General features: G+C 39.7%; 1 protein-coding gene across 1 annotated transcript in view; it reads right to left on the reverse strand.

The window, feature by feature from the left end:
* sgcz (sarcoglycan zeta) overlaps positions 1-21,211 on the reverse strand; it is a 209,328-nt gene that overhangs the window by 27,394 nt on the left and 160,723 nt on the right. The window contains exons 4-6 of the mRNA XM_088910615.1: positions 11,892-11,979; positions 1,432-1,554; positions 25-97 (exon numbers count right to left, since the gene is read on the reverse strand). Of these exons, the coding sequence (XP_088766741.1) occupies positions 25-97; positions 1,432-1,554; positions 11,892-11,979 (284 nt within the window). The remainder of the gene's footprint in view (positions 1-24; positions 98-1,431; positions 1,555-11,891; positions 11,980-21,211) is intronic.

A 21,211-nucleotide genomic window follows, 5' to 3' on the forward strand; every position in this document is an offset into this window, starting at 1 on the left:
CTCTCAAGTAAGAGAATTTCTTACTTCAGATCTTGAAATGGTTCTGCTCTGACATGCGGGGTTTCGACCGAGTGCCCAAAAACTGCTCCTTCCGTACCTGAAAGATATTCGACAGGAATCACTGAGTAACACGGAAATCAAACAAATCATGAAAAAAAACAAACATCAGAACCTTGCCTTCAAAATGGAAGAAAAGAGATGTGGTTCGGAATTATTTGGCTTGACTTAAAGCCCAGCGTGATTTAGATGCAACTGTAGATCAATTGTTTTCTCGTGTTTTTTCTCTATTTTCTATTTTAGTTTTTTGAGTTTCTAGTGTTCCTCGGGTGAAGGGAAGGACAGGCGGGGGGATACAGTACCTCCTCCACATCTTGAGATATTTTCCTCTAATCCTTGATATACTGCAGGCAGTTCTGATCCCGAAACCTGGTGCGTCCATAGATTTTCAAGTGGACTCGGCAAAAATGAACCTCAGTCAGCTCATTACTGGGTTACCTGGACCTGTTTTGCAGCTTCTCCCAGCTGCTTTGAGGAGACCTTGAAAACCTGCAGGCACACCATCCCTCCAAGGTCAGTGTTACTTGACCTCGTGCTCGCCGAACGTTTCTGCTGTGAAAAGGGGTGACTAGGTGATGCAGATCACTGAGAGAACTACTGAGTGAGTCATCAACATGGGCGAATAAACGGGGGGGCCGACATAAGGGGCGAGATGCAAGAAGCGAGACCCTCGCTCTTGATCTTGCAGGCTAAATGAGGAACACCAACTACTCTCTGGCCAGAGACTTGGAAACAGAGGTAATTAAGACGAATTAAGTCAATAACTGATCAATTAAGGCATTGACAGCCTAGGCAGAATCCAAACCAAAAGACCCTTTGGCGTTCCAGCACCCCATGGCCAATTAACCCCAGCCCTGGGGTTTGTCCCCATCCCCGGTTTTAATTTCCTCTTCATTACAGTCAATGCTGTTTACAAGCGGAAATGTTTGCCAGAAATGTAACATGCGCAGCACCTCAGGCCCCTAAAGTGTTGGCAACACTGACATCATATATCTGAACAACATACAAAAAACGTGAGGGAAAGATTGATGTACAGTAGCAGAACACCAGCATAAATTGCAGCTCCCGCCAGTAATGTGATGTGGGGGGGCTGGTCTTGTGCTCAGGGCTGCCTTCTATACAGTATGTATGGAAGTGTTGTGGGTAAACTGACACTTCACTATGGTTGGGGGAGCTTCTTTCAATCCTTCAAGCCGCATGCAGAGTGAGGAAAGTGTCTCCTTTTTAACATTTAATTGCCACATACGAAGAATTAACTAAAACCCAACATGACAGCTAGGGATCCTTCAGAGTTTTTTTTTAATAATTTGAGGTGATTCCTCCACGGTGAGCTGGGACAATTACTTCAAGCATTTGAGCGGAGTTGCTTCCTACCTGTCACCCTCAGTTTCTCCGCGCCGATGCTGATCGCTTCTTCGTCAGCAGAAAACAGCACTTTTCCCCCGTCGCTGGTCTTCACCTCAAATCGCTGGCATTGTGCTTCTACAGTTTCTGATCCTGCAGATTAAGCAGAGATGAAACACACAGCTTTCACGTTCGGGATTCCTAAACGCATCGCCAACACCCTCCTTTCCCCGTCATTTGCGTGAGCATGAAAAGAAATGCCACGGCGATGACTGTCAATCAGTTACATAAATTCTTTGATGCCACAGCTGGGCTGACACAGAAAGGAGCATACTAAACGCTACATATTCACTGGTGGATACTGTGCTCCCGAATGAAAAAATTTCCGATAAAGAATTGCAATTCGTATTTCCCCATCTTTCCTCACCTTCCCTGAATTTGATATTGGTCCCACAGGAAGGTGGGTCATATAACAAAACCGTTGCGTTGCTGCCGTTACTCGTCAGACTAAACTGATGTGCATTCGGAAATGGAAACAAGGGACACTTCTGCACCCAATGTGCCGTGGGGGGACCAAACCTGTCCACCAAGCACATTCTCCTGGGATTCTCCAACAAGTAGTCTCCTGTCCTGGCTGAAATTTCTCGTATTCAAGACAGAGAAAGAACACATTCACACGGGAAATATTAATCATTCCTTACACTTATCTAGCGCTTTTCTGGACTCCAAAGTACTTTACAGGTAATGTAACCCCACCCCTAGTGTGTACCCCCACCTGGATAATGTGCCAGTCCGCTCCCCAACCACACCTGCTATCGGTGAGGAGCAGAACAGCGTGATGAAGCCCGTTCAGAGATGGGGATTATTAGGAGGCCCCACTAACACCACTTCAAATTTATCTCTTTGTCCAGAGGAGAAACAAAGTCCTTGTTAATACTAAAAACAGGGTAAAAAACAACGCAGAATGGCTGGCAAACAGATGATGAATATATTACAAGTGTTTAAAATGTGAACCAGAACTTCTGACTGAAGCTTGTTTAAGAGCCCCCAAGGCTTCATATACATCCTGAAAATTATGCTTAATACAGTCGCTCTGCGGAAAGCAAGTACTCGATCTTCATTAACATAAAACATTACAACCATGGAGCATGTGTGGCTTTTCTTTGATCACACAATGCGCCTTTAATATGATGAACTCTCCTCAGAGATTTAGCAAAATCGCTGGAGGAGGCGATTTATTTTTTTTTGGAAGACTGGAAGTTAGACAACATGGTAACATTACACTTGCTTTAATTGGACAATTTTCCCCATTATGCACATCTGGCTTAGTAAACATGAACTAAACATTTCCCATTTAGGATGTTTGATTTTTTTTTATTAAAGAACCCAGCAAATCAAAAAAAAAAATAGCGTCCGTAAATTTTTGGTAGAAGAAAAAAAAAAAGAAACCGGGTCTTATTTTTCTTTTTTCAAAAAAAGTATAATACTGACCAAAACAGTAAAAAAAGCAAGATTATTTTAAAGGCATGCCTGTAAATCAATGAAACAGCATACACCTCAAATATTATGTCTTATTTCAGAAGATGTAACTGTACGCTGCTGTTAACATCTGCTTATCAGAAAAGCAATAGCTCTGAAACCCCATTAAAAGAAAACATAATGGAACACAGGCACAGGATCGCCCAAATAAACACTGTCATTGTGAACATGTGCGTTTCAGTTCTTACTCTCTGGTTAACCATCATCTGCATTACTCCATGCTAGACATGAATGCTTTTTATGAATGAAATATATTTTTACAACACCATAATTCCAAATATTAAACAAAGCATGAACAGCCACCATCAAGATTTTTGGTAAACCACAAAAAACTAATTGCACAGTTTCAACAGAAATAATGACATTAACTCCTACTATATTGTTATATAGTAACATAATGTTATATAGCGGGTATTGATGAAATTTAGGTAAACAGCAACTTACAGTATATTACTGTTGCTCCTACATGTGAAATGACTAATTCAATGAGAAACTTATATTACAAGCAGAATACAGATTACAAAATTACACTTCTCTTGTGCCTTTTTATACTAATAAAGAAAAATTAATTTTAGATTTGCTGTACAGGGAGTAAAAAGGACAGAACCATTTCATATCTCGAAACTGAGTGAAAACAGATGTAGAGTTGGCAACTGCATAGGGATGAAAGCCATGTTACTTATTCAGATCGCAACTGAAATTTCGGGAAAATTCGGAGGTCATGCTTGGGGGCTCATTACAACTTGTCTTTACCTTTTGGTGTGGAGAAACAAACAGCATTTCTGATGGCAAAACTAAGACCTTTTGTACTATTCATCATGTGAGGACTAAATTTTACACCGCGGCCGAGCTGCAGGCACAGACTTCAATACAGACTTCAAAAAAAGATCTCAACCCACTGACTGCGTGGCTCTAAGAGTCAAATGCCACCCAGAGACGCTGGGTAGTTCCATATGCAGACAGGGTGAGCACGACAGGTGGGATATTCGCCTTTATATAGATGGAGGTGTGGTGCTTTAGCCATGTCTACACTATGTTAGCACAGTAATATAATTATACACCAGACCAGGGAAAGATTAAAGTTGTTTGGCTTCCGAAGAGCTCAAAGAGTGAAGGAGCCCACTTGAAGTACTGTAGCTGTTGCTAATACTGTATATGCCTGGGTTCTGTCACTAGGTATGCCCAGTGCTGCCAGGAATGGGTCACGATTAGTTAGACAGGGCTTTACTGGATTTCCTGTGACTGGCCAAGTGCACGCAAGCTTGCAGTGACTTCTCTGAGGGACATGCCCCTTCTCCGGCTCACGCGACCTCTCCTGCCAGGCACTGTGTGTAAAATGGCCAGTGGCTCTGTTGGTGGCTGTGTTGGAGGAGCTGGTCTGCCTATCTCCCTATCTCCCACTGTCATGGCTGGAGAGCAGAAGCTTAAAACAAGAGAGCTGGGTTCCAGATTGGATGGTTAATCCTTATAATTGAGGACACCCTTGGTACAAGCTAGGAGTGTTGCCATTATCAAAGGAAAGTGTTTTTAATTACCTTAATTCATAATTAGATAAGATTTTATTACCACTTTGCAAGTAATTCTTTGCAAGTCACTGGTGCTTCTCTTAGTCCCTTATTGTTATAGAGAACATAAAAAATAAGAGTACATAAGGAAACTATTTTTGAAAACATTTACTTTATACCCTGTTTGTTAAAATAAACAATTAACACTCTTACAGATCAGCTTAATTATGCAATTATGAAAAGCACAATGCATTCATCAAAAAGCTGACTACACAATTTCCCTTTAATACAAAGAAAAATGTTCTTTCTTAGTAAACTTAGTAAACAGTTTACAGATCTAGAGACCGGCGGTGAAGTCTACATACAACCAAACGCTGTCACCTGTGTGTATTAACAAAAAGGGCTTGCGTAGTAAAATTTTTTTTTTGACTAACATGCCTAAGAATTATGAATATAGATAGATACTTTATTGATCCCATGAGGGAAATTGCAGATAATGTAGCACTTTCAGGCTCACGTGGGTATGTGCCCTACCGGCTGGGGAATCAAACCCAGGCCTCCAGCATCACTCAACAGGGAAGCAGCCAGTCGAGCTACAGTGAGATCTGCAATATATGACTGAAACCGCTTCACCAATTGTATTAAAGAGGAACTTGAGCAAGGCCAGGTTGAAGAATCCCACAGTTAAATTTAGCCAGGACACCGTGATTTACACCTGTAGTCTTCAAAAACAGTGCTGCAGGACAAGGTAAGCAGTCAAGACTTCAGCATTGGTTTGAAAATAGTGGTCCACAGAGGAAACAAAATTACTGGTCCGACACCACCAGATTTTCCTTGGAGTTCTCCCACCCCAGCACTGAAGAGGCCAAACCTTGCTTAGGCTCTGAGATCTAACGAGATCAGGTCAGGCTAGAAAGTGGCAATGCGAGATCGTTCTAGATATTTTCAGAAAGCAGAACTGAGTGCACATGCTGTAGAGTTAAAGGTCAAAGACAGAGACAGCTGTTTCGGCCTTATTAGGACTCATCAGATAACAGCTAACTCTGACCAGTGAAATATATTTTATTGATTGTATTAATTATTTTTAACATCTTTACAGTTCAAAAGGGGCACAAGTAAATTTGAACACTTTGTAGCAACAGGTGTATTTTTTTACAGTTATGCTAATAATACTGAGTACGAATTTTATCACATACGTAATGTTATAATTATCACTTTCAAAATCATCGTTTCAAAATTCTTGAAAATGCATGATATACATTTGCTTAATTTTTAGTTAAAGCTCATGAGCAGAATGAATATATGTGGAAGCTACTGTACAGATTCACTGTTAACAATAGTTGACAGCGTTCACAAAGCCTAGAAAAGCAATGCAATTATTAAGGTTTTGAGATGTTGAGTGCAAATAACATTTTATGTTACATTTTGAAGGATCATCATAAAAAATGTACTATTTAGGAACTCGCCAATATTTGAAAACTAGAAATTATGTTCTTTAAGCAAAACATCATTTAAAATAAATTATAAGTGTAATTAACGAGATTAATGAGCACATAAGATCACAAATTGCCTTCTTATGACCATTAATTGATATTGATTTTTTTTGTCTCAGCAAGGGATTGATGATGTTTCAAGATCATTTTAAAGTCATCCAAAGTGTCACTTCATTGTTAGGAGGGTGTACATCACTGTTAAAATAATTTTAATTCCATGTAGCTAAAATGCTAATTTCGTTCCTAGTTATTCTTTAATGGTTCTTGAAAAACTATTTCAGAGAAATGGCATCGGTAATTTAATGGAAAACGTTAACAGAAGTAAATTATTACCCATTAATACTGTTATTTTTTCTCGTGTAAAAAATAGTTTAATCATAGGTATTCTCTGAAACTATCCACATACAGTACATGAACATCCAAACTTTTTTGGCAGGATTTCAAATGATTTTTTCTTTATAAATGGTCGTGCTGTTGTGGAGGGGGGTGACCTTTCCAATCCCTGAGCATCTTTTCGACTGCTAGGTAAGATCACTGTGCACCACATGAACACGCATCGGAAGCATATTCTAGGTTCAGTGTGTGGAGATGAAAGGAGATGAAAAGAAAATTGTTTTTTGAAAGTAGGCCAACTTTGAACTTGCGTATTAAAGGTTAAAAGAAAGAAAACTGCACCGCAAGGCATTACTGTTCTTCAAAAAACCAAAACAAATAATGATTTATGGTTGGGGGAAAAAAGATAGTGTTTACATAAACTTGATTGCAGCCATTAATTAAATGGGGGGAAAAAATCAGGACATTCTTACCACCTACGTTAATCAGGGAGAGAAGAAAATATGGTTGATTCCATACATACTGTAGGTGAAGTCAATTTAACGAAAATAGATTGTTCTGGATGTTTATTTACATGGTGTCTTCCCTTGATCACCCCTGACAAGAGGGATTGTGATGTATTATGATATTCTTTATTATTTAAGAAACCAAGCCCTTAGGACTGACTTCTATGTGACATCGCTACACCTTCAGCTGTTATTCCCTCAGTGATGTGCTCTGTGAGGCACATCTACATTTTGACATAACACAACATGCATTACTACCGTGCGAACATTTTAAAAGCAGCGTCTCTCTGTCAACCTAATAAGCCGGTTTACTGAATTTTAAAAAAGCCATTTTCGTGTCTGTTCAATGCCTTTTTTAATGGCAATACCTAACGAAACTTTAAAGGCAACTGTATTTACATTATTATTCATTTTTATTAGCTACCATAGAGGGTGCTGTAGTAGTTTTTTCAAAATCCAGTGATTATTTTTCCATAGATTTTTCAGTACATATCTAAACATAACCTTTGTTGACATTAAAGACAACAGCTGTTTGTTTATATTATATTTACTTTATATGCAATACATAAAAAAAGATACTCAGTAAAAGAACAATGAAAATAAGACCATTTTCTCTCCCCAAAGAGTCACAGGAATATAAAAGGGATAAAATATGCCATTAATGTATTAAGGATATCACAGTGGCAAATAGTCACGAAGACTACAAAAAATACTAACGAATGATTAAGCCTACATAATGGGATAAGTACAAAATCAAATAAGATGGATGGCAGAGAATATTAATGAGAATTATTTTAGTCATGAAGTGACAAGTAAATGGTCTGTGGAGGACTATAAACCCTGTTTCAATTACTACATTAGAAAATCTATGATCCCTCACAGAGAATATCACTATTATATGGCCCTATTTGATTCATCAGGGTTGAAGTTTTGAAACAATAGTGATGTTAACTCCTTTAATCCATCTGAAACATATCACTGAGCCCAACTAGGTGCCTGGGGCTGTTCTCAAAACCAACGACAATGCGGTTTGCATTTAACATTTCAACACAAGCTTACAGTTCAATGTTTTTCCCAGACAGATGAATTATTCATGTCCCACATGTAACTTAATTAGCGTCAACCATTGAGAACATGGTTTCAACAGGGTTATCATTGTCCATTTTAGTGTCAGTGTGCTGCTGATGTTGGCTCTAAACACTGGAACATTAAGTAAAAATGAGTAATAAGGACAGGTTGGCTCTGCAGTATAGAAGGCAACTGTTATATGAAACATTCTGTGATGGCTTTAGTCTGAAACCTACAAACCCAAACAGTACAAAGTTAAGCAAACATACTGTAAGTCTTTAGTGAATTAGCACTTCAAATAGGAAACAAGGTATTCCCGAATCCATTCCACTGTATTCCTTCTACAATATATCAGGCCTTATTACATGAGTCTGGTGGGTCTTATGCAGTCATTAATGCCTTTGTGTGGACAAGGTGCTACTGTATAGTGAATCAGGCTGCACTAACCGCAGTTGCCTGGTCTGTCCCACCGAAGAGGGCCTTGGAAACCATCCCAACACGGGAGGAGGAAGCAACAGTCACCAATGGCTTGACCAAAAAGGAAAAGACAAAGAAACCCCTTCCAAGAGCTGGAGGTTCCTAAGAGGCCTTTACCCCAAACCAGAAAAGGGCATAAACTGTGAGCTTGAGGAACCGTGGGTCTCCTGGTGGTGTGTTGTATCAGTTTCACCGAGATCATAACTGACCCAGGCAGGTGCGTAGATGTTCACATCCGATGCTCTTATAGCCCTGTGTGACAGGCCTGTTGGTCCCCACGATCCCAACGCCAGACAGCTGCACTCCTCTCTGTTTGAAAGTGTGCTCCTGTTAGCAGGTGTGTGAGTCGGCCAGCCACAGGACGAGAGACAGCCCACCCAGGAGCTCCCTCAGCAGGCCGGAGGGAGGAGGCGAGGGTCTGGGGGGGATGCTCAAGGTGTCGACCAGTGGAAGATGAGGGCAGAGAGGCGGCACAATGAGCCGCGGAAGGGTGGCTAAGAGAGCAGCGTGGGGTCTGAATTTCTGCAGAACGAATAAAGGGCACTGCCGCGTGGTGATCACTCCGGCCCCTCTCACGCTGTCAGTTCCTACCAGCCTGGTGCGCTTTTCAGTTAACGGTCACCCGCAGAGCCGACTCAAAAGGCTTTCCTGAGGACTGCCACTGTCCAGGGCCTCTGACCGCCAGCCAGCCGCGTATAATGGTCTCATAGGCGCGCTCAGGTCTCCTCTGGAGTGCCAGACAAAATCTTTACAGCGGTAAAGGTTGATGCATGGTTCCTACTGAACAAAGCAAACGCATTCATTATCTACTTTTCCGTGTCAGACCATAAAAGTCAATAAATTAAAGCCTTTCCTGTTTTTAAGTTACACATTTTCACTAAATGCTCACTGGCAAGCGATGATTTTGCGAGAGTGGAAGAACCCCCTCTTCTACACCGATGGTCTGACTGATTTACTGCGCAGTATTTGTCCCCTGATTGAAGCTGGTGTGTTACAATAACACAAGTTCACTTTTCATTTTTATGACCCTAATTCAAATGACGAGTGACAGGCCCTTCCTCAGATTAATGAGATTGTCAGATAGAAGGAAGAGCCAACAATAAAAGTGTAGTGCCCTCTCAAGGACTGGTTATAGCACCAGTGTCTGCAAGTAATTTAATTGTACTTAGTAACTCACTGAAAGTCATGATATGCCAGGAATATTCCATCTTATTGCCAGTAAATGCAATTTCATTTTTAGAGGTCATACTTCACTTTTCATTTGCATGTCAAAGCCAAAGAAAAAATCCAAAACACTTACACCTCCTAAATTATAATTAAAAGCGTCAATAGTAATTTGCATTTATTAAATTACCTTATACCTGAACAGATGTGGCAAATCACTTTTTTATGTTTTACAATGCAGCAGGGCCTCCCCTGGGCAAGCTCCCAGGATGTACTGTACCTTCCTCAGTGGATGTAGTGTCCTATTTTCAGATTAATGTTATTGCTGCTAGGAGGTTCACAGGCAAAATAAAGATTTTAACAGCTCCTCGATGTTCTAACTGAAAAAAAGGCTTTAAAAGTTTCACTGAACTGTAATAGGACAGAGAAAAAAGAGTAATCAAGACATATATTTGAAAACAGATTACATTCATTCCCCGAATAACCACTGGTTGTTAATTATCTCACATGTACAGTATAGTACCGGGTCATCCGTTACTTCCTTTGGTTTGTGTGGTTGTTTCAAACAAACAAACATCACACCTTTCACGTTTGAGTATGACAGCAACAATTGCTCCTTGGGCCCCGACCACAGAACTATAGCTCTTCTTTAACCCATGATGCAGCTAAAATTATGACAAACACGACTGGTTGCACACAAAATTATCGAATGTGTCAAAACTTCAGTCAAAGATCTTGAGAAAACACTTGATATATTCCAGTGGGACATATTAGTCTGATGATAATAGAAACCAGGAATCCTTGTGAATTTTATTTTGAAAGAGTCAACTCAATTTTTGGTTGGCATTTCTTGACAAATCTTGACTATTCTCCACTTGAAGTAAGGTTTAGACTGCCAAGTATCACTTAAAATGGTAAGAGACCTCTTAAAATTATGTTGGTATCAGTCACTGAAAAAAGGAAAAAATATTCTATGGATGAAAACCTGGGTATGAATTAAGATATGTTCAGTAATTTCAGTTATGTTCAGTAGCCTTTTATTCATTTAACCAGGTGAGGCTTTTGTAAACAAATTCTCTTTTACAATGATGACCTGGAGACCTAATTTTATGCCAGGGATTTTAATAGAGCAAACATTAAACAAAGTACTGTGCGTTGCATAAGGGTACTGTCCAGCACCCCAACAATGCCTCTTGGAGATTCAGTTTCTGATGAGATGAAATGCTGCTTACTTCCTGTAGCTCCACAAACCTAATAGCTGCATAAAACACAGGACTTCTCTGTGCGTTTAATCTTGAATATGTTTTATTTGCTTACAGGTGAGCTACTGGGGATCATCACACCTTCATCCTTTAAGGATGACACCTTCTTGCCTGGCCAGGCATCACCTGGGAATCCCCCCAGGAGGAGGAGCTGGGACCTGTAGCAGAGGTGGCATCTGGAGACACATGGTCCTCACCATGGTCACCATGTGGTCAGTGGCATCACCCAAAATCTCGCCCAGACAGGCAACATGGAATGAAAGGGTGAACTGATGACTAGCTTCTTGTGCAATAGGAACTGTGTGTGAATCCTTAGTCCCATACTTAACTCGGGGATTAAAGAACATTCCAAAATTATATTCATGGAGTGAAAACCTATTTAAAAGTCTGACCTATACCAAGCAATTTGCATCCCTAAAATAACGAGAGAGATTGCGCATTTCAAATGATCTATTCCAAATATCTACTCATTAATAGGAACTGGACCTGGAGATATGTCCATGCCAAAGACGGAGGGGAAAAAGTCAAATATGCCTGTCCTGCAGTCCTGATGTCAACATTCAAAAATGAAGTTTAGCCTGCTTTAAACTCCCGAACAGCTAATGCAGATATAGACACTCACGGCTTCCTTCAGAATATAATTAATTAGATTAATTAATTTCCGCTCTTCTTCAGTTCAGTCAATCCAAAGACTTAACAAGAAAAAAAATTATAAAGTGACAAGGGTTGCTCATTATCCTGCCTGTACATAACAGCTCAGTAATTAACCTGAATTGAGGATTACTCTACTTATATTTATTTCCAGTTGTTCAAACTATAAGTGAAGGAGGAAAAAAATACCAAAAGATCCTACAACAGCTGTAATTACACTTGCGGTTCTACTCTAGTAACAGTTAACTGAATATTTCTTCCTCGTACAAAGGCAAGGAGGAAGAACGAATCTCAACACCTGCCTGACAAAAGCAGGAAGGAGATCAGAATCCTAAGTACTCCTACAGTATGACCACGGGGGGGGGGGGGGAAGTTTAATAAAGCAAAAAGAAATCAAATAAAAAAAAAACCTCAATGTTTAGCCTCCATGCTAAAATCAAAAAGGGACTGAAACTGAAAGCCGAAGTCGAATATGTTTAACAATGAACTCACCAACAGTGAGCTGTCCTGTAAGCTGCCCAAGGTCATTCCGTGCATTCACAGTCACATTCCTGTCAGACTGCAAGATCAGTGGGCTGTCCTGAGGAAGAAGAGACACAAGGAAGGAAAAATAACGGGGGGGAGGATAGAGAGGAGACAGAGATAAGCAAATTCATTAAATTCAATACCATGGCCAGCTACTCAAACACGCCTCACCTTTAATGCACCAGATAACAGTGAATGTAGCAGACCATGTCCTCCTTTATCATAATGTGTGTGTTGGTGTGCCTCGGACGTGAGAACAAATACAGTAATGGATTAAACACACAATATCCTGAACAACTGTATCACCGCGATTAGTTATAGTAGTGGTGGATAAAAACAGGAGGCAGCAGACTAACCCAATGCCTGAAAGGTTGAAAGGTATTATGGACTTCTGCTTAGAATGGTGCTTAAATGGCATTTCATTGAACATGAGGTGAAACATTACCAGATCGCCTACTGTAGAAATGCTTTTTTTTCTGTCTGGAAGGGATGTCAGTAGTGAAAGAAACCACTTGAAATGGTCAGGTGTAATCGCATTCTCATCAGTTTGGCTATTTTTACAACATCCTGCTTCTAGAAAGAGCCATGGCCCATTTCTGCTCAGCACCTGAAGCCGAACTGTCAGGCTGGAGATACTGTAGAGCAGCTATACAGAGATCTGGTTTAGTGTCTGTCGTTCATTGTACTCCATACTACATTGTATCCTGGGATGTTTCTTCCTGCTCTGTACCCTGTCACGCATTTTGCTGGGATTATGCAACTCCTTACTTGTCTCCAATAAAACTATTCACAACAAGCTACTGTACAAGACGGCAAGAGAGCAGCCAAAACAAACACCTGTTATAATACCCAATATGAGTCTGAAAATGAATGATGCATTTGAATGAGCTTTCTTTGAACAGTGTGATGTAACAGCTTTATTAACGACTTGCTAATTTGAAATGCTTGCGGTATGTTCTACAAGCTCGTATAGAATTGTATTTTAACTCCAGCATCTGTTAGTACTGTCGTTTTGGCTGTTTCAAAATACTGTACATTGAAACTCAAAAGACAGAGGTCATCGCAATACTAAAGATAATGTCATATAAGTGAATTATTTTCTTCATCTCGTTCATGACATCCTGATAGTCAGTGCATAACACTGATGAGAACCGGGTACTGTACAAGAAAGTGTGCAGCATAATACATTTCCTTATTGTATTGATTTGACAAAAAAAGGCATTAATAGCAAAAATTACTGTGCTATTCCATGACAAAACAAAGCAATCCCAGGCTAAAAATTAGAGGCTACAGTAGCACTTGTACTGTACATCAAAAACAGGGATTTACTAAAATGACACCAAGACTCACTGTGAATCACTATGTGTTTATTTAGGTAAAGATTATTTTGAATGGCACAAACAATGTGCTAAAGTATTTTTAAAGCACTCTGCAATTCAGGAGTTTCAATAAGACATATATACTGTACAAGTATAAACTCTTCAGCAGAACTACAACAAAGTTTAAATATTGGAATGAGAAGGTTTCCCTCATGAGAGCTAACCACAGAATATGTCTTCAGGAAATAAAACTAATGTACTTTTAAGTTGTCCTGTCATTATTCATACACTTTTTATCTTGCAATATACAAAATAATGACAGAGTTGTGGAACTGATGAAAGATGGTACAGATTTTATACGAATAGGAAACATCCTGTAAACTGGTTATCTCCTGAACAATTGTTTTAACATTGGGCCCGACTGTTTATTATTTTTATTTTTAATTCATTTAAAATCTGATGAGCAAAAATAAAGGTTTGCAAAGCAATTCTAAATTTAATTTAGAAATTTGTAGAGAGCAGTAACAAAGGCCCCTGTGCTCATGATTACTAGTGTAAATGACCCCCTGGGTGAGTTTCCCAAAAGCATCGTAGCGCAAAGAGCATCGTAAACTCGATCTTAAAATCGATCGTTAATTTACGAGTGTTTCCTAAAACCCATCGAAACTAAAGTAGCACATTAAATCCTTCGTAATCTGTTACTGTCACCAAGTGCTTCTTTAACTTGGCTACCTCAGAAGTCGCCAGACGTAAATTCACGTCATGACAATTCTCTGGAAAATTCAGAATACTAAGGTTTTATAATACGGATTTTGATATTTTGTTGTACTAAGAGGAAATTTGGAAAAAGAACATTTATTGGAGTGCAATGCAGGGATTGTCTGGTGGGGGGGGGGGGGGGGGGCGGAGCCCCGGATTAAGGGAGACGCGTTGCCGTGGAAACCACACCTGACGTGAATCAGTGAATGAACGGCAGGTGTAGAAGGGGTTTAAAGGGGGGAAAGATGCAGCAGGACTCTGCCCTTGCAAGGGCTGCAGTGGTGAGAGGAGAAAAGTGGGGCCCCCCCCCCCTCTGCTGTGAGCGAGCCGGGCTGAAGCATGATAGTAGCCGGTGTGGGACGCTACTAGTCGGGGCGGTGTTAGAAGGGCTCGCCGCCATGTAACAGTATGAGTGAGCAGAGACTTGATTAGCCGCTGTAGTAACCCCGTGAGGGGCTGGAGAAGATCGACAATCCCGGAGCGGGTTGTGAGAAAAGAGTGAAAACGTCAGTCTGTGAGGAGACTGACAAGAAACGGAGCTTTATGAGATCGTTGAAAGACTTAAAGGGACAGCATCCTGCTAGGCTGTGAGAGCAGGACTGTTGGTGTCCGCTGTATGAGTGAGTTGTGAGTTAGTGTGTACTGTATGTGTGGACCAGAGTGGGTTGTGTGGTAGAGGGACCCTCCCCCTGCCAATACATTGGTATCGGGGAAGCAAGTGGGGTCTATCTAGAGAGGGACAGTGTGTTGGGTCTCGGCACGGTGTATAGTGCCTAAGAGACTCGGTGATGTAGGTAGTGTGTTTGTGTAACCCAGCCTGGTGGCGTCGGGAGAGGACGTCGGGGCTGGAGGGGAACCTGGGAGTCCGAGGCAGTGGCTGTGTGAGAGATGGTGGCCTAATGGAGTAGGAGCAGGAGGTTCCTAGCAGCGAGGACAACAGGGTGAACTTGAGACTCTGAAGTAACAGAATGTGGAGTCATGTATCCTGTTACCCTGATGAGGGGGGGTCAGTGTGATCGCCATTCTTGGAGTGTGTGTAAGAAAGAAAAGGAACCTAAAAGAGCTTATAAAGGGGTGTGATAGGGGAGTACTGTATGGGAGCCTGACCACTCCCAGTGTGGTGTCAACTACCCCCAGGACACCATATTCTACAGTAACGAATGTATCGGTCAATTTGATTTTCATAAGTCAAATGGTCCAATAATACTCCCTCTTTTAGTACTTTTGAGGTAGAGTTGAAATTTTATTTAAATTCCATAAAGAACATGAAAAATGCTAAAGCAAGGAGAACATTTTGATTATATGTAAAAAAAAAATATCTAGGTTGCATAAATATTGACCTTATTACTGCTGGCAGTGCCCAGAGACCATCTTCCCCCCCCCTCCATCAATTGCAATACATTTAAGTTTAAAAAAATATACCAAGATTTATCCTTGACTGGATTATATGATTTTGATGACGAAATGCAGTAATGCATTAAGTTTGAATACCGTTTTATGTACCGTTGTGATTGTTGACGGTAATGCTTGGATCTACTGGTTTTTAAATTTGGTTGTAGGTCCTGTATTTGTTGAATAACCCATGCCAAGCTTAGTAGTTAACTTTTCCAGATGTTATGTTAATAAGACCAATTAAAATGTAGCTCCAATACAACCAATAACTATAAATAACAGTATTTTCTCATGAAACACTGATTCTTAACGATGGCTGCGTGCCAAAAAATTCTTGCTTTAAATCAAAAACGCAGTGCCAGACGCATACCTTGTCCATGCAGTCAATCGTGGCTTTCTGTCAGTTATTTTACTTTCTCTTGGAAACAAAGGGTGTCCGATTTTGTGCCTATCTATATGCTTTTGCACAATTGGTTGTTAAATTATGATGTCATATTCCTTTTCACAACTTTTTCATTCCACTGAAGACCAAAAATGACACCATATAGTGAAAGTATTGTCAATCGATTGTTTCAATCGACTTGTGGTTCTTTTTGCTAAGTGACTTCAGGGGCAGGGTTAACAAAGGAGTACTTGATACTCGCTCGTAAATGACCAATTTAAGAGGGGGTTTGGGGAACACTTGAAAAAGTTGCACTACGTTATGTACATACATCATAGAGTTGCTCTTTAATCTCCAAGATTAATCATTTTAGGGAAAATCGCCCCCTATGTGATGTCCAGTGGATATCTATTGGGTCAACAATCACTCACTCCATTTTCTGTATCCCAGCCCCTCGGAATGAGAAAATAACTAATGCAGGTGATCGCCTCACCTAATTCGGTTACCTTCTTGACAAACAACTTACCCCTGAAAACAGACACAGAAAAACCTGCTTTAGGTGAAATCACAGCTTTTATTAATCACAATACTAGTTCCTCTCAGTGATGCATCCCTGATCACCGCAAGAGGATGAATCTCCACTGCTCTTCTTACTTACAGTAAATGTCACTTCTTATGCTGCAGAACAGGGGTATCGCTGTAGCCCAGCAATTACGGAAGGCACATTATGCTCGCTTTAGGTTTCCCAGGTAGTTACCAAAGCACTCAAATGATTAATCCTGCAAGAAACCGATGGCCATGTTTCAGAAGGTGGCTTTTTATAGTGCTCTGAGTACAATTCAGTGGAGGGGTCAGCCTTTTCATCTCAAAGACAAATTAGAGCATCAGCAGTCCTGCTAAGAGAAACGTCATCCATTTGTCCTGTAAATAGCACAGGCTACAGACCGTTGCATGGCTGGCTGATGCTGTATTCTGTGCAAAGAAATAATTGTAATGGCTGTATGCATAAATCACTATTTTTAATATATATTTTTAAGATATCTGCCATATCTTCTGCATGCACTTCTACAGCTTTCTATGCTAGTTGTAAGAGGATTTAGGCAACTATACCTGTTTTCGATAAATCAGTTTTAAACGTAGTTAGTAATGGTTTAAAGTCAGAGCACACACAGATTTAACTACAAGAATACATTGCTGGATTTATGAAATGTTATCCCTTTTTATTATTATTATTAAGTTAAACATACCATAATAGAGTTTTTTAAGATGTATGCAGGGATGCAAATTACTTAAGAAGCTTTGCCTTAGATTGTCCTGGATTCAAGGCTAAACAATCACATAATGATATATTTTCTAAAATGAACAACCAGTTTACTCAGTAAGTAATTTCAGTCCATATACTGGGGATTACTGTTCCCTGTTTGCTTGCCTGCTGATTTTAAATAGATAACTAAACATGGAGTTTAATGTGATGAGAATTTAAGGATTAACATGGAGGTGTATAGATACAGTAGATATAGTTTAGGACGATTTTCTGTCATTAATATTAAGGTTTTACACCTATCTGTTTCACATCAGAAAATGAACAGTAACAGTGTAGTGCCTCCCTTTACATGAATATCCTGATGTTAAGCTACAATGTTGGTCAATTTGCAGGGCAATGGATTCTACCTAGTGTTTGCTTATGCAAGAGAAAATATCTATTTTTTTTCTATTATATACAATATTTGCATTTAAAATATCCAAGGTCCGTGATATCCATGTAAAACAGGAAAAGTGACTTTGAATATGAAATGGCTTGTAGTTATGTAATAGACCTTAGTACGGTTCAAACTCTAAATGCCAAATTGAAAGAGTATGTGAGTGGTTACATTAATCAAATTGGCAAAAAATGATAAGTACAGTCATCTCAAATTGCGCAATTTATCATAGTATGTCTAATTTTGACAGAATGAAGGCCAAACCATTGTGAATGTGTGTGCCTGTGCAAGTATGTGTATTTCTGCATACCGACTGGCCACTTTTTTTACGATTCTTGTATCCATCCAGACTGTTTTTTATATGCTGTATACTCTACAGTATGTACAGCACATACTTGTTCACACAGGTGAACCATTCAAAGAGAGGAACCCCACAAATATCTCCATCCGTTGAATATAAAACTGGGTGATCTAGCTGGATGCTAGACTATAACCCTATAAACAGTCTTGCTCAAGCACTGCACAGTAGCTTCCACAAGCATTTCCTCATAAGGCCAAACATGTGCTTCATAGAGAAACTTTCATTTCAACTCAAGGACAACAGTACATGGGGCTTTGTGGTTTTCAAGATACAGTATCTTCTGATCCTTTGTGGCAATGGCTCTGAAAATTGTCTGCACAGAAAATTGTGACACTGCAATTTCGATTCAATTCAATTGAAGCTTTATTATCCTCTGGGGGAAATTGGTTTTACAGCACAGGCCAATACAACAAGGAAGACAAACATTACCAAGAGAGAAGACCGTACAATAGCGTTACAGGAGATAAGAGAGTTACATTCGATCGTTTGAGGGAGATATTGCAGCAGGGATGAAAGATTTTCTTTACTTTTACACCTGGGGACACAGAGTAATGTAAATACACTGTATGGTGGACAATTACTGTACTTTGTTGCTTCTACCTATTTGCACAATTCTTGCCAACCTATTAGAATTACTGGTGTGCCGATGTTGCCAAGCCAACAAGTGAGACAATTTCTTAAGACACTTTCAATAAATGACTTGTAGAAAAATATTAAAATAAATCTAGAAAAAGGATTTTTTTTTTAAATAAATGGGGCCACGTCATTTGTTCCATCTTAGATTATTGTCTACGACCATTAGTCAATTATTTGGCATCAATCATTCAAAAATGTTTTATTTCAAGAACAAAATACAGTAAAAGCAGCTGCCGCAACAATAATTTGAGCCATATTATTGTGGAGTTTATTAAAAATTTCTTACTTTAGGTTTTTAGAACTTTTGGTTTTATGGCATTACCGATAAACCCTTCAAATATCTGGGTTTTCTGTTTCAATAATGCATGCACAATGGGTGTAAACAAAATAGCTGCACATAAATCTCTTCCACTTAAAATGCAGTTAGGAAATCTAAAGCACACAGTAGCTGCAAAAGAATTCTGAAGTTACATACAGTAGGATGAGCCGATGCCATCAACAAGGTCAAATGTTCCCAAAAAAGGTTAAATGAAGCACCAAGGGAGGTCCTGGGCTACAGTTTTATTTACAGAACTTTTATTCCTCAAAAACGTAACTTGCCCTGCCCTCAGTGTCTCCACTGCCTTCAGAGAGAACCTACAACTGAGGGGCTGAAGACAGGCATTTTTTCAGTTTTGAGGCTGCAGAGGAACGACCACCAAAAAGTGGCGTGTTGCCGTAAACTGGTAGGGCCAAATGTTCTCAAGTCAAAGGTGAAAGGATCATTCCAGTAACTGGGACACAGTCAGGCTAATGGGACACGGCAGGATGTCGTTCTGCAGTTCTTCTTCTTTTGTCACACGTTTGTAAAGGTGCTGCTGCTTTTAAAAAGCTGCATCTAAAAGGACTCACATTTTATGTAATTTCATGTGCTCAATAAAATGAGCTCCATAAAAATGTGCATATACAAAAACGTACAGTATATCGACAAGCACATTAAAGTGTTTATCTTTTAAAACCCTTGTTCTAGTTAACAATACATGCTCCATTCACCACTGTTAACAGCATTTCAACAGCAACCCTCTCCAGAATATGTACATGTCCTGAAGTCTTTTATTTAACACATTCATTATATTTTGAGGGTGAGTATTTATCTGCACAGAAACAAGAAAATATTCAAGCATTCACACTTTTCATACAGGCAGACTCTGTCAATACAAATTCTCTGTTTTTAAATTTGTGCTTTGTTACAACTGAGCTTAGTTTAACTCATGTGTTTTCTGTGACTGTAGTGAGCTGTTCTGACATTCCCTCTTTGCCATAACTCTTATGCTTTGACCCTTATAGTCATGCTCAGAAGGTTCTCGTCCTAAATGATAACAGTGATTTTGTTTTTCACTTTAAACTAGCTACTTACACTAAATAGAGACAAATGTTTCACAACAAAACCAGCCAGAATGTCTTATAAATTAATGAATGTTTTCATTAGCTTAAAGCTTAATTGATGTTTTCTTTTTTTAAGATAGACAATCATTTTCCATTCTTCTTGGGAGAGAAGTGACCTTTGTTATATGACAAGTTGTCATTCATTACTTTTTTTTAAAAAGATCTAGGTGATTTTGTAAGAGTGATGATGCCAAGGACCATGAAGGAGTTCAGATACATGCATGTCAAAGCATTCCTTGGGCACTCGCAGCCAGAGCTAGGTGCTCGGCTCAGGCTGGCTCAGGGCTGCACCCGCTGTCCTGGCAGAGGCCACGTGGGGGTCTGGTTCTGTCAAGCATGCCAATGTTAGGGACAGGCCCATCACAGTGTGCTATTTTTGTTAGATTTGTATTAAATATCCGAATTAATGATGTGTATAAACCATATTCTCTGCGTCACTGAAACTGTTTTTAGTTGTCTTGAGACATTTTTTAGAAAAAATATGGCACCTCTCCTATACAATGTGCGTCCACAACACATCCCACGAAGAGACCAGTGGAAGTCTAAAGGAAGTTCAAATGCAAACTGGACCTTACAGAGTTAAGCGTTATGGAAGCGTGTTTGGAGTCACGTCGAAAAACTTAACTTTTTGTGGGGTCGATTGATCCACAGTGGTATTACAGTAATGTGGGACATCAGAACTTTTTAGACAGGTAACTGATTGGACATAAACACTAATCATACTGTACATGGAGATTGTATAGATCAAAGTGCATACATGCCACAACTGGCAGTCCACTATTCTTCCAAAAATGCAAGTGAAGCACTTTCCAGCTGTGTGGAACTCTTTTTTTTTTTTAAAGACACAGTACAGGATGCACTGAACAGGCAATTATTTTTATCTAAAAAACTTCTATAGACTGACAGATTTTTATTGATGAAAACAGAAGTTTCCATTGGTATTACATGCTGAGAACTGATATCTGGACGATCTCAGCATTTCTAATTCCTGTCAGGGTTTTGCTGTTTCTTTTTTTTTTCCAGTTATCATTTTATCCGAGACGCACTGGATATTTCATCAGCACTGAAAACCAGCATTAACTGCAGCTTCCAGGGCCTTGCAGAAGAGCCCAGAGGGAGAATCCAGTTTTCATTTTAGCGGGCCTGTGTCATGTAGCTTCTGCTTTGTTGAAACAAGCACATTTAATTCTTTCACATGCTTCAGCAGCAGCTAAAACTAAAAAACCAAAGTCCCTGTGGTATTAACGCCAGCTGGTTACGAAAGCTGTATGGCACTGTTTCTACAGGACCAGTTGTTCAACTGTAATGGAAAG

Source organism: Atractosteus spatula, chromosome 1 (assembly GCF_055471065.1).
Source record: "Atractosteus spatula isolate fAtrSpa1 chromosome 1, fAtrSpa1.hap1, whole genome shotgun sequence".
In the NCBI taxonomy this organism is placed as follows: Eukaryota; Metazoa; Chordata; class Actinopteri; order Semionotiformes; family Lepisosteidae; genus Atractosteus; species Atractosteus spatula.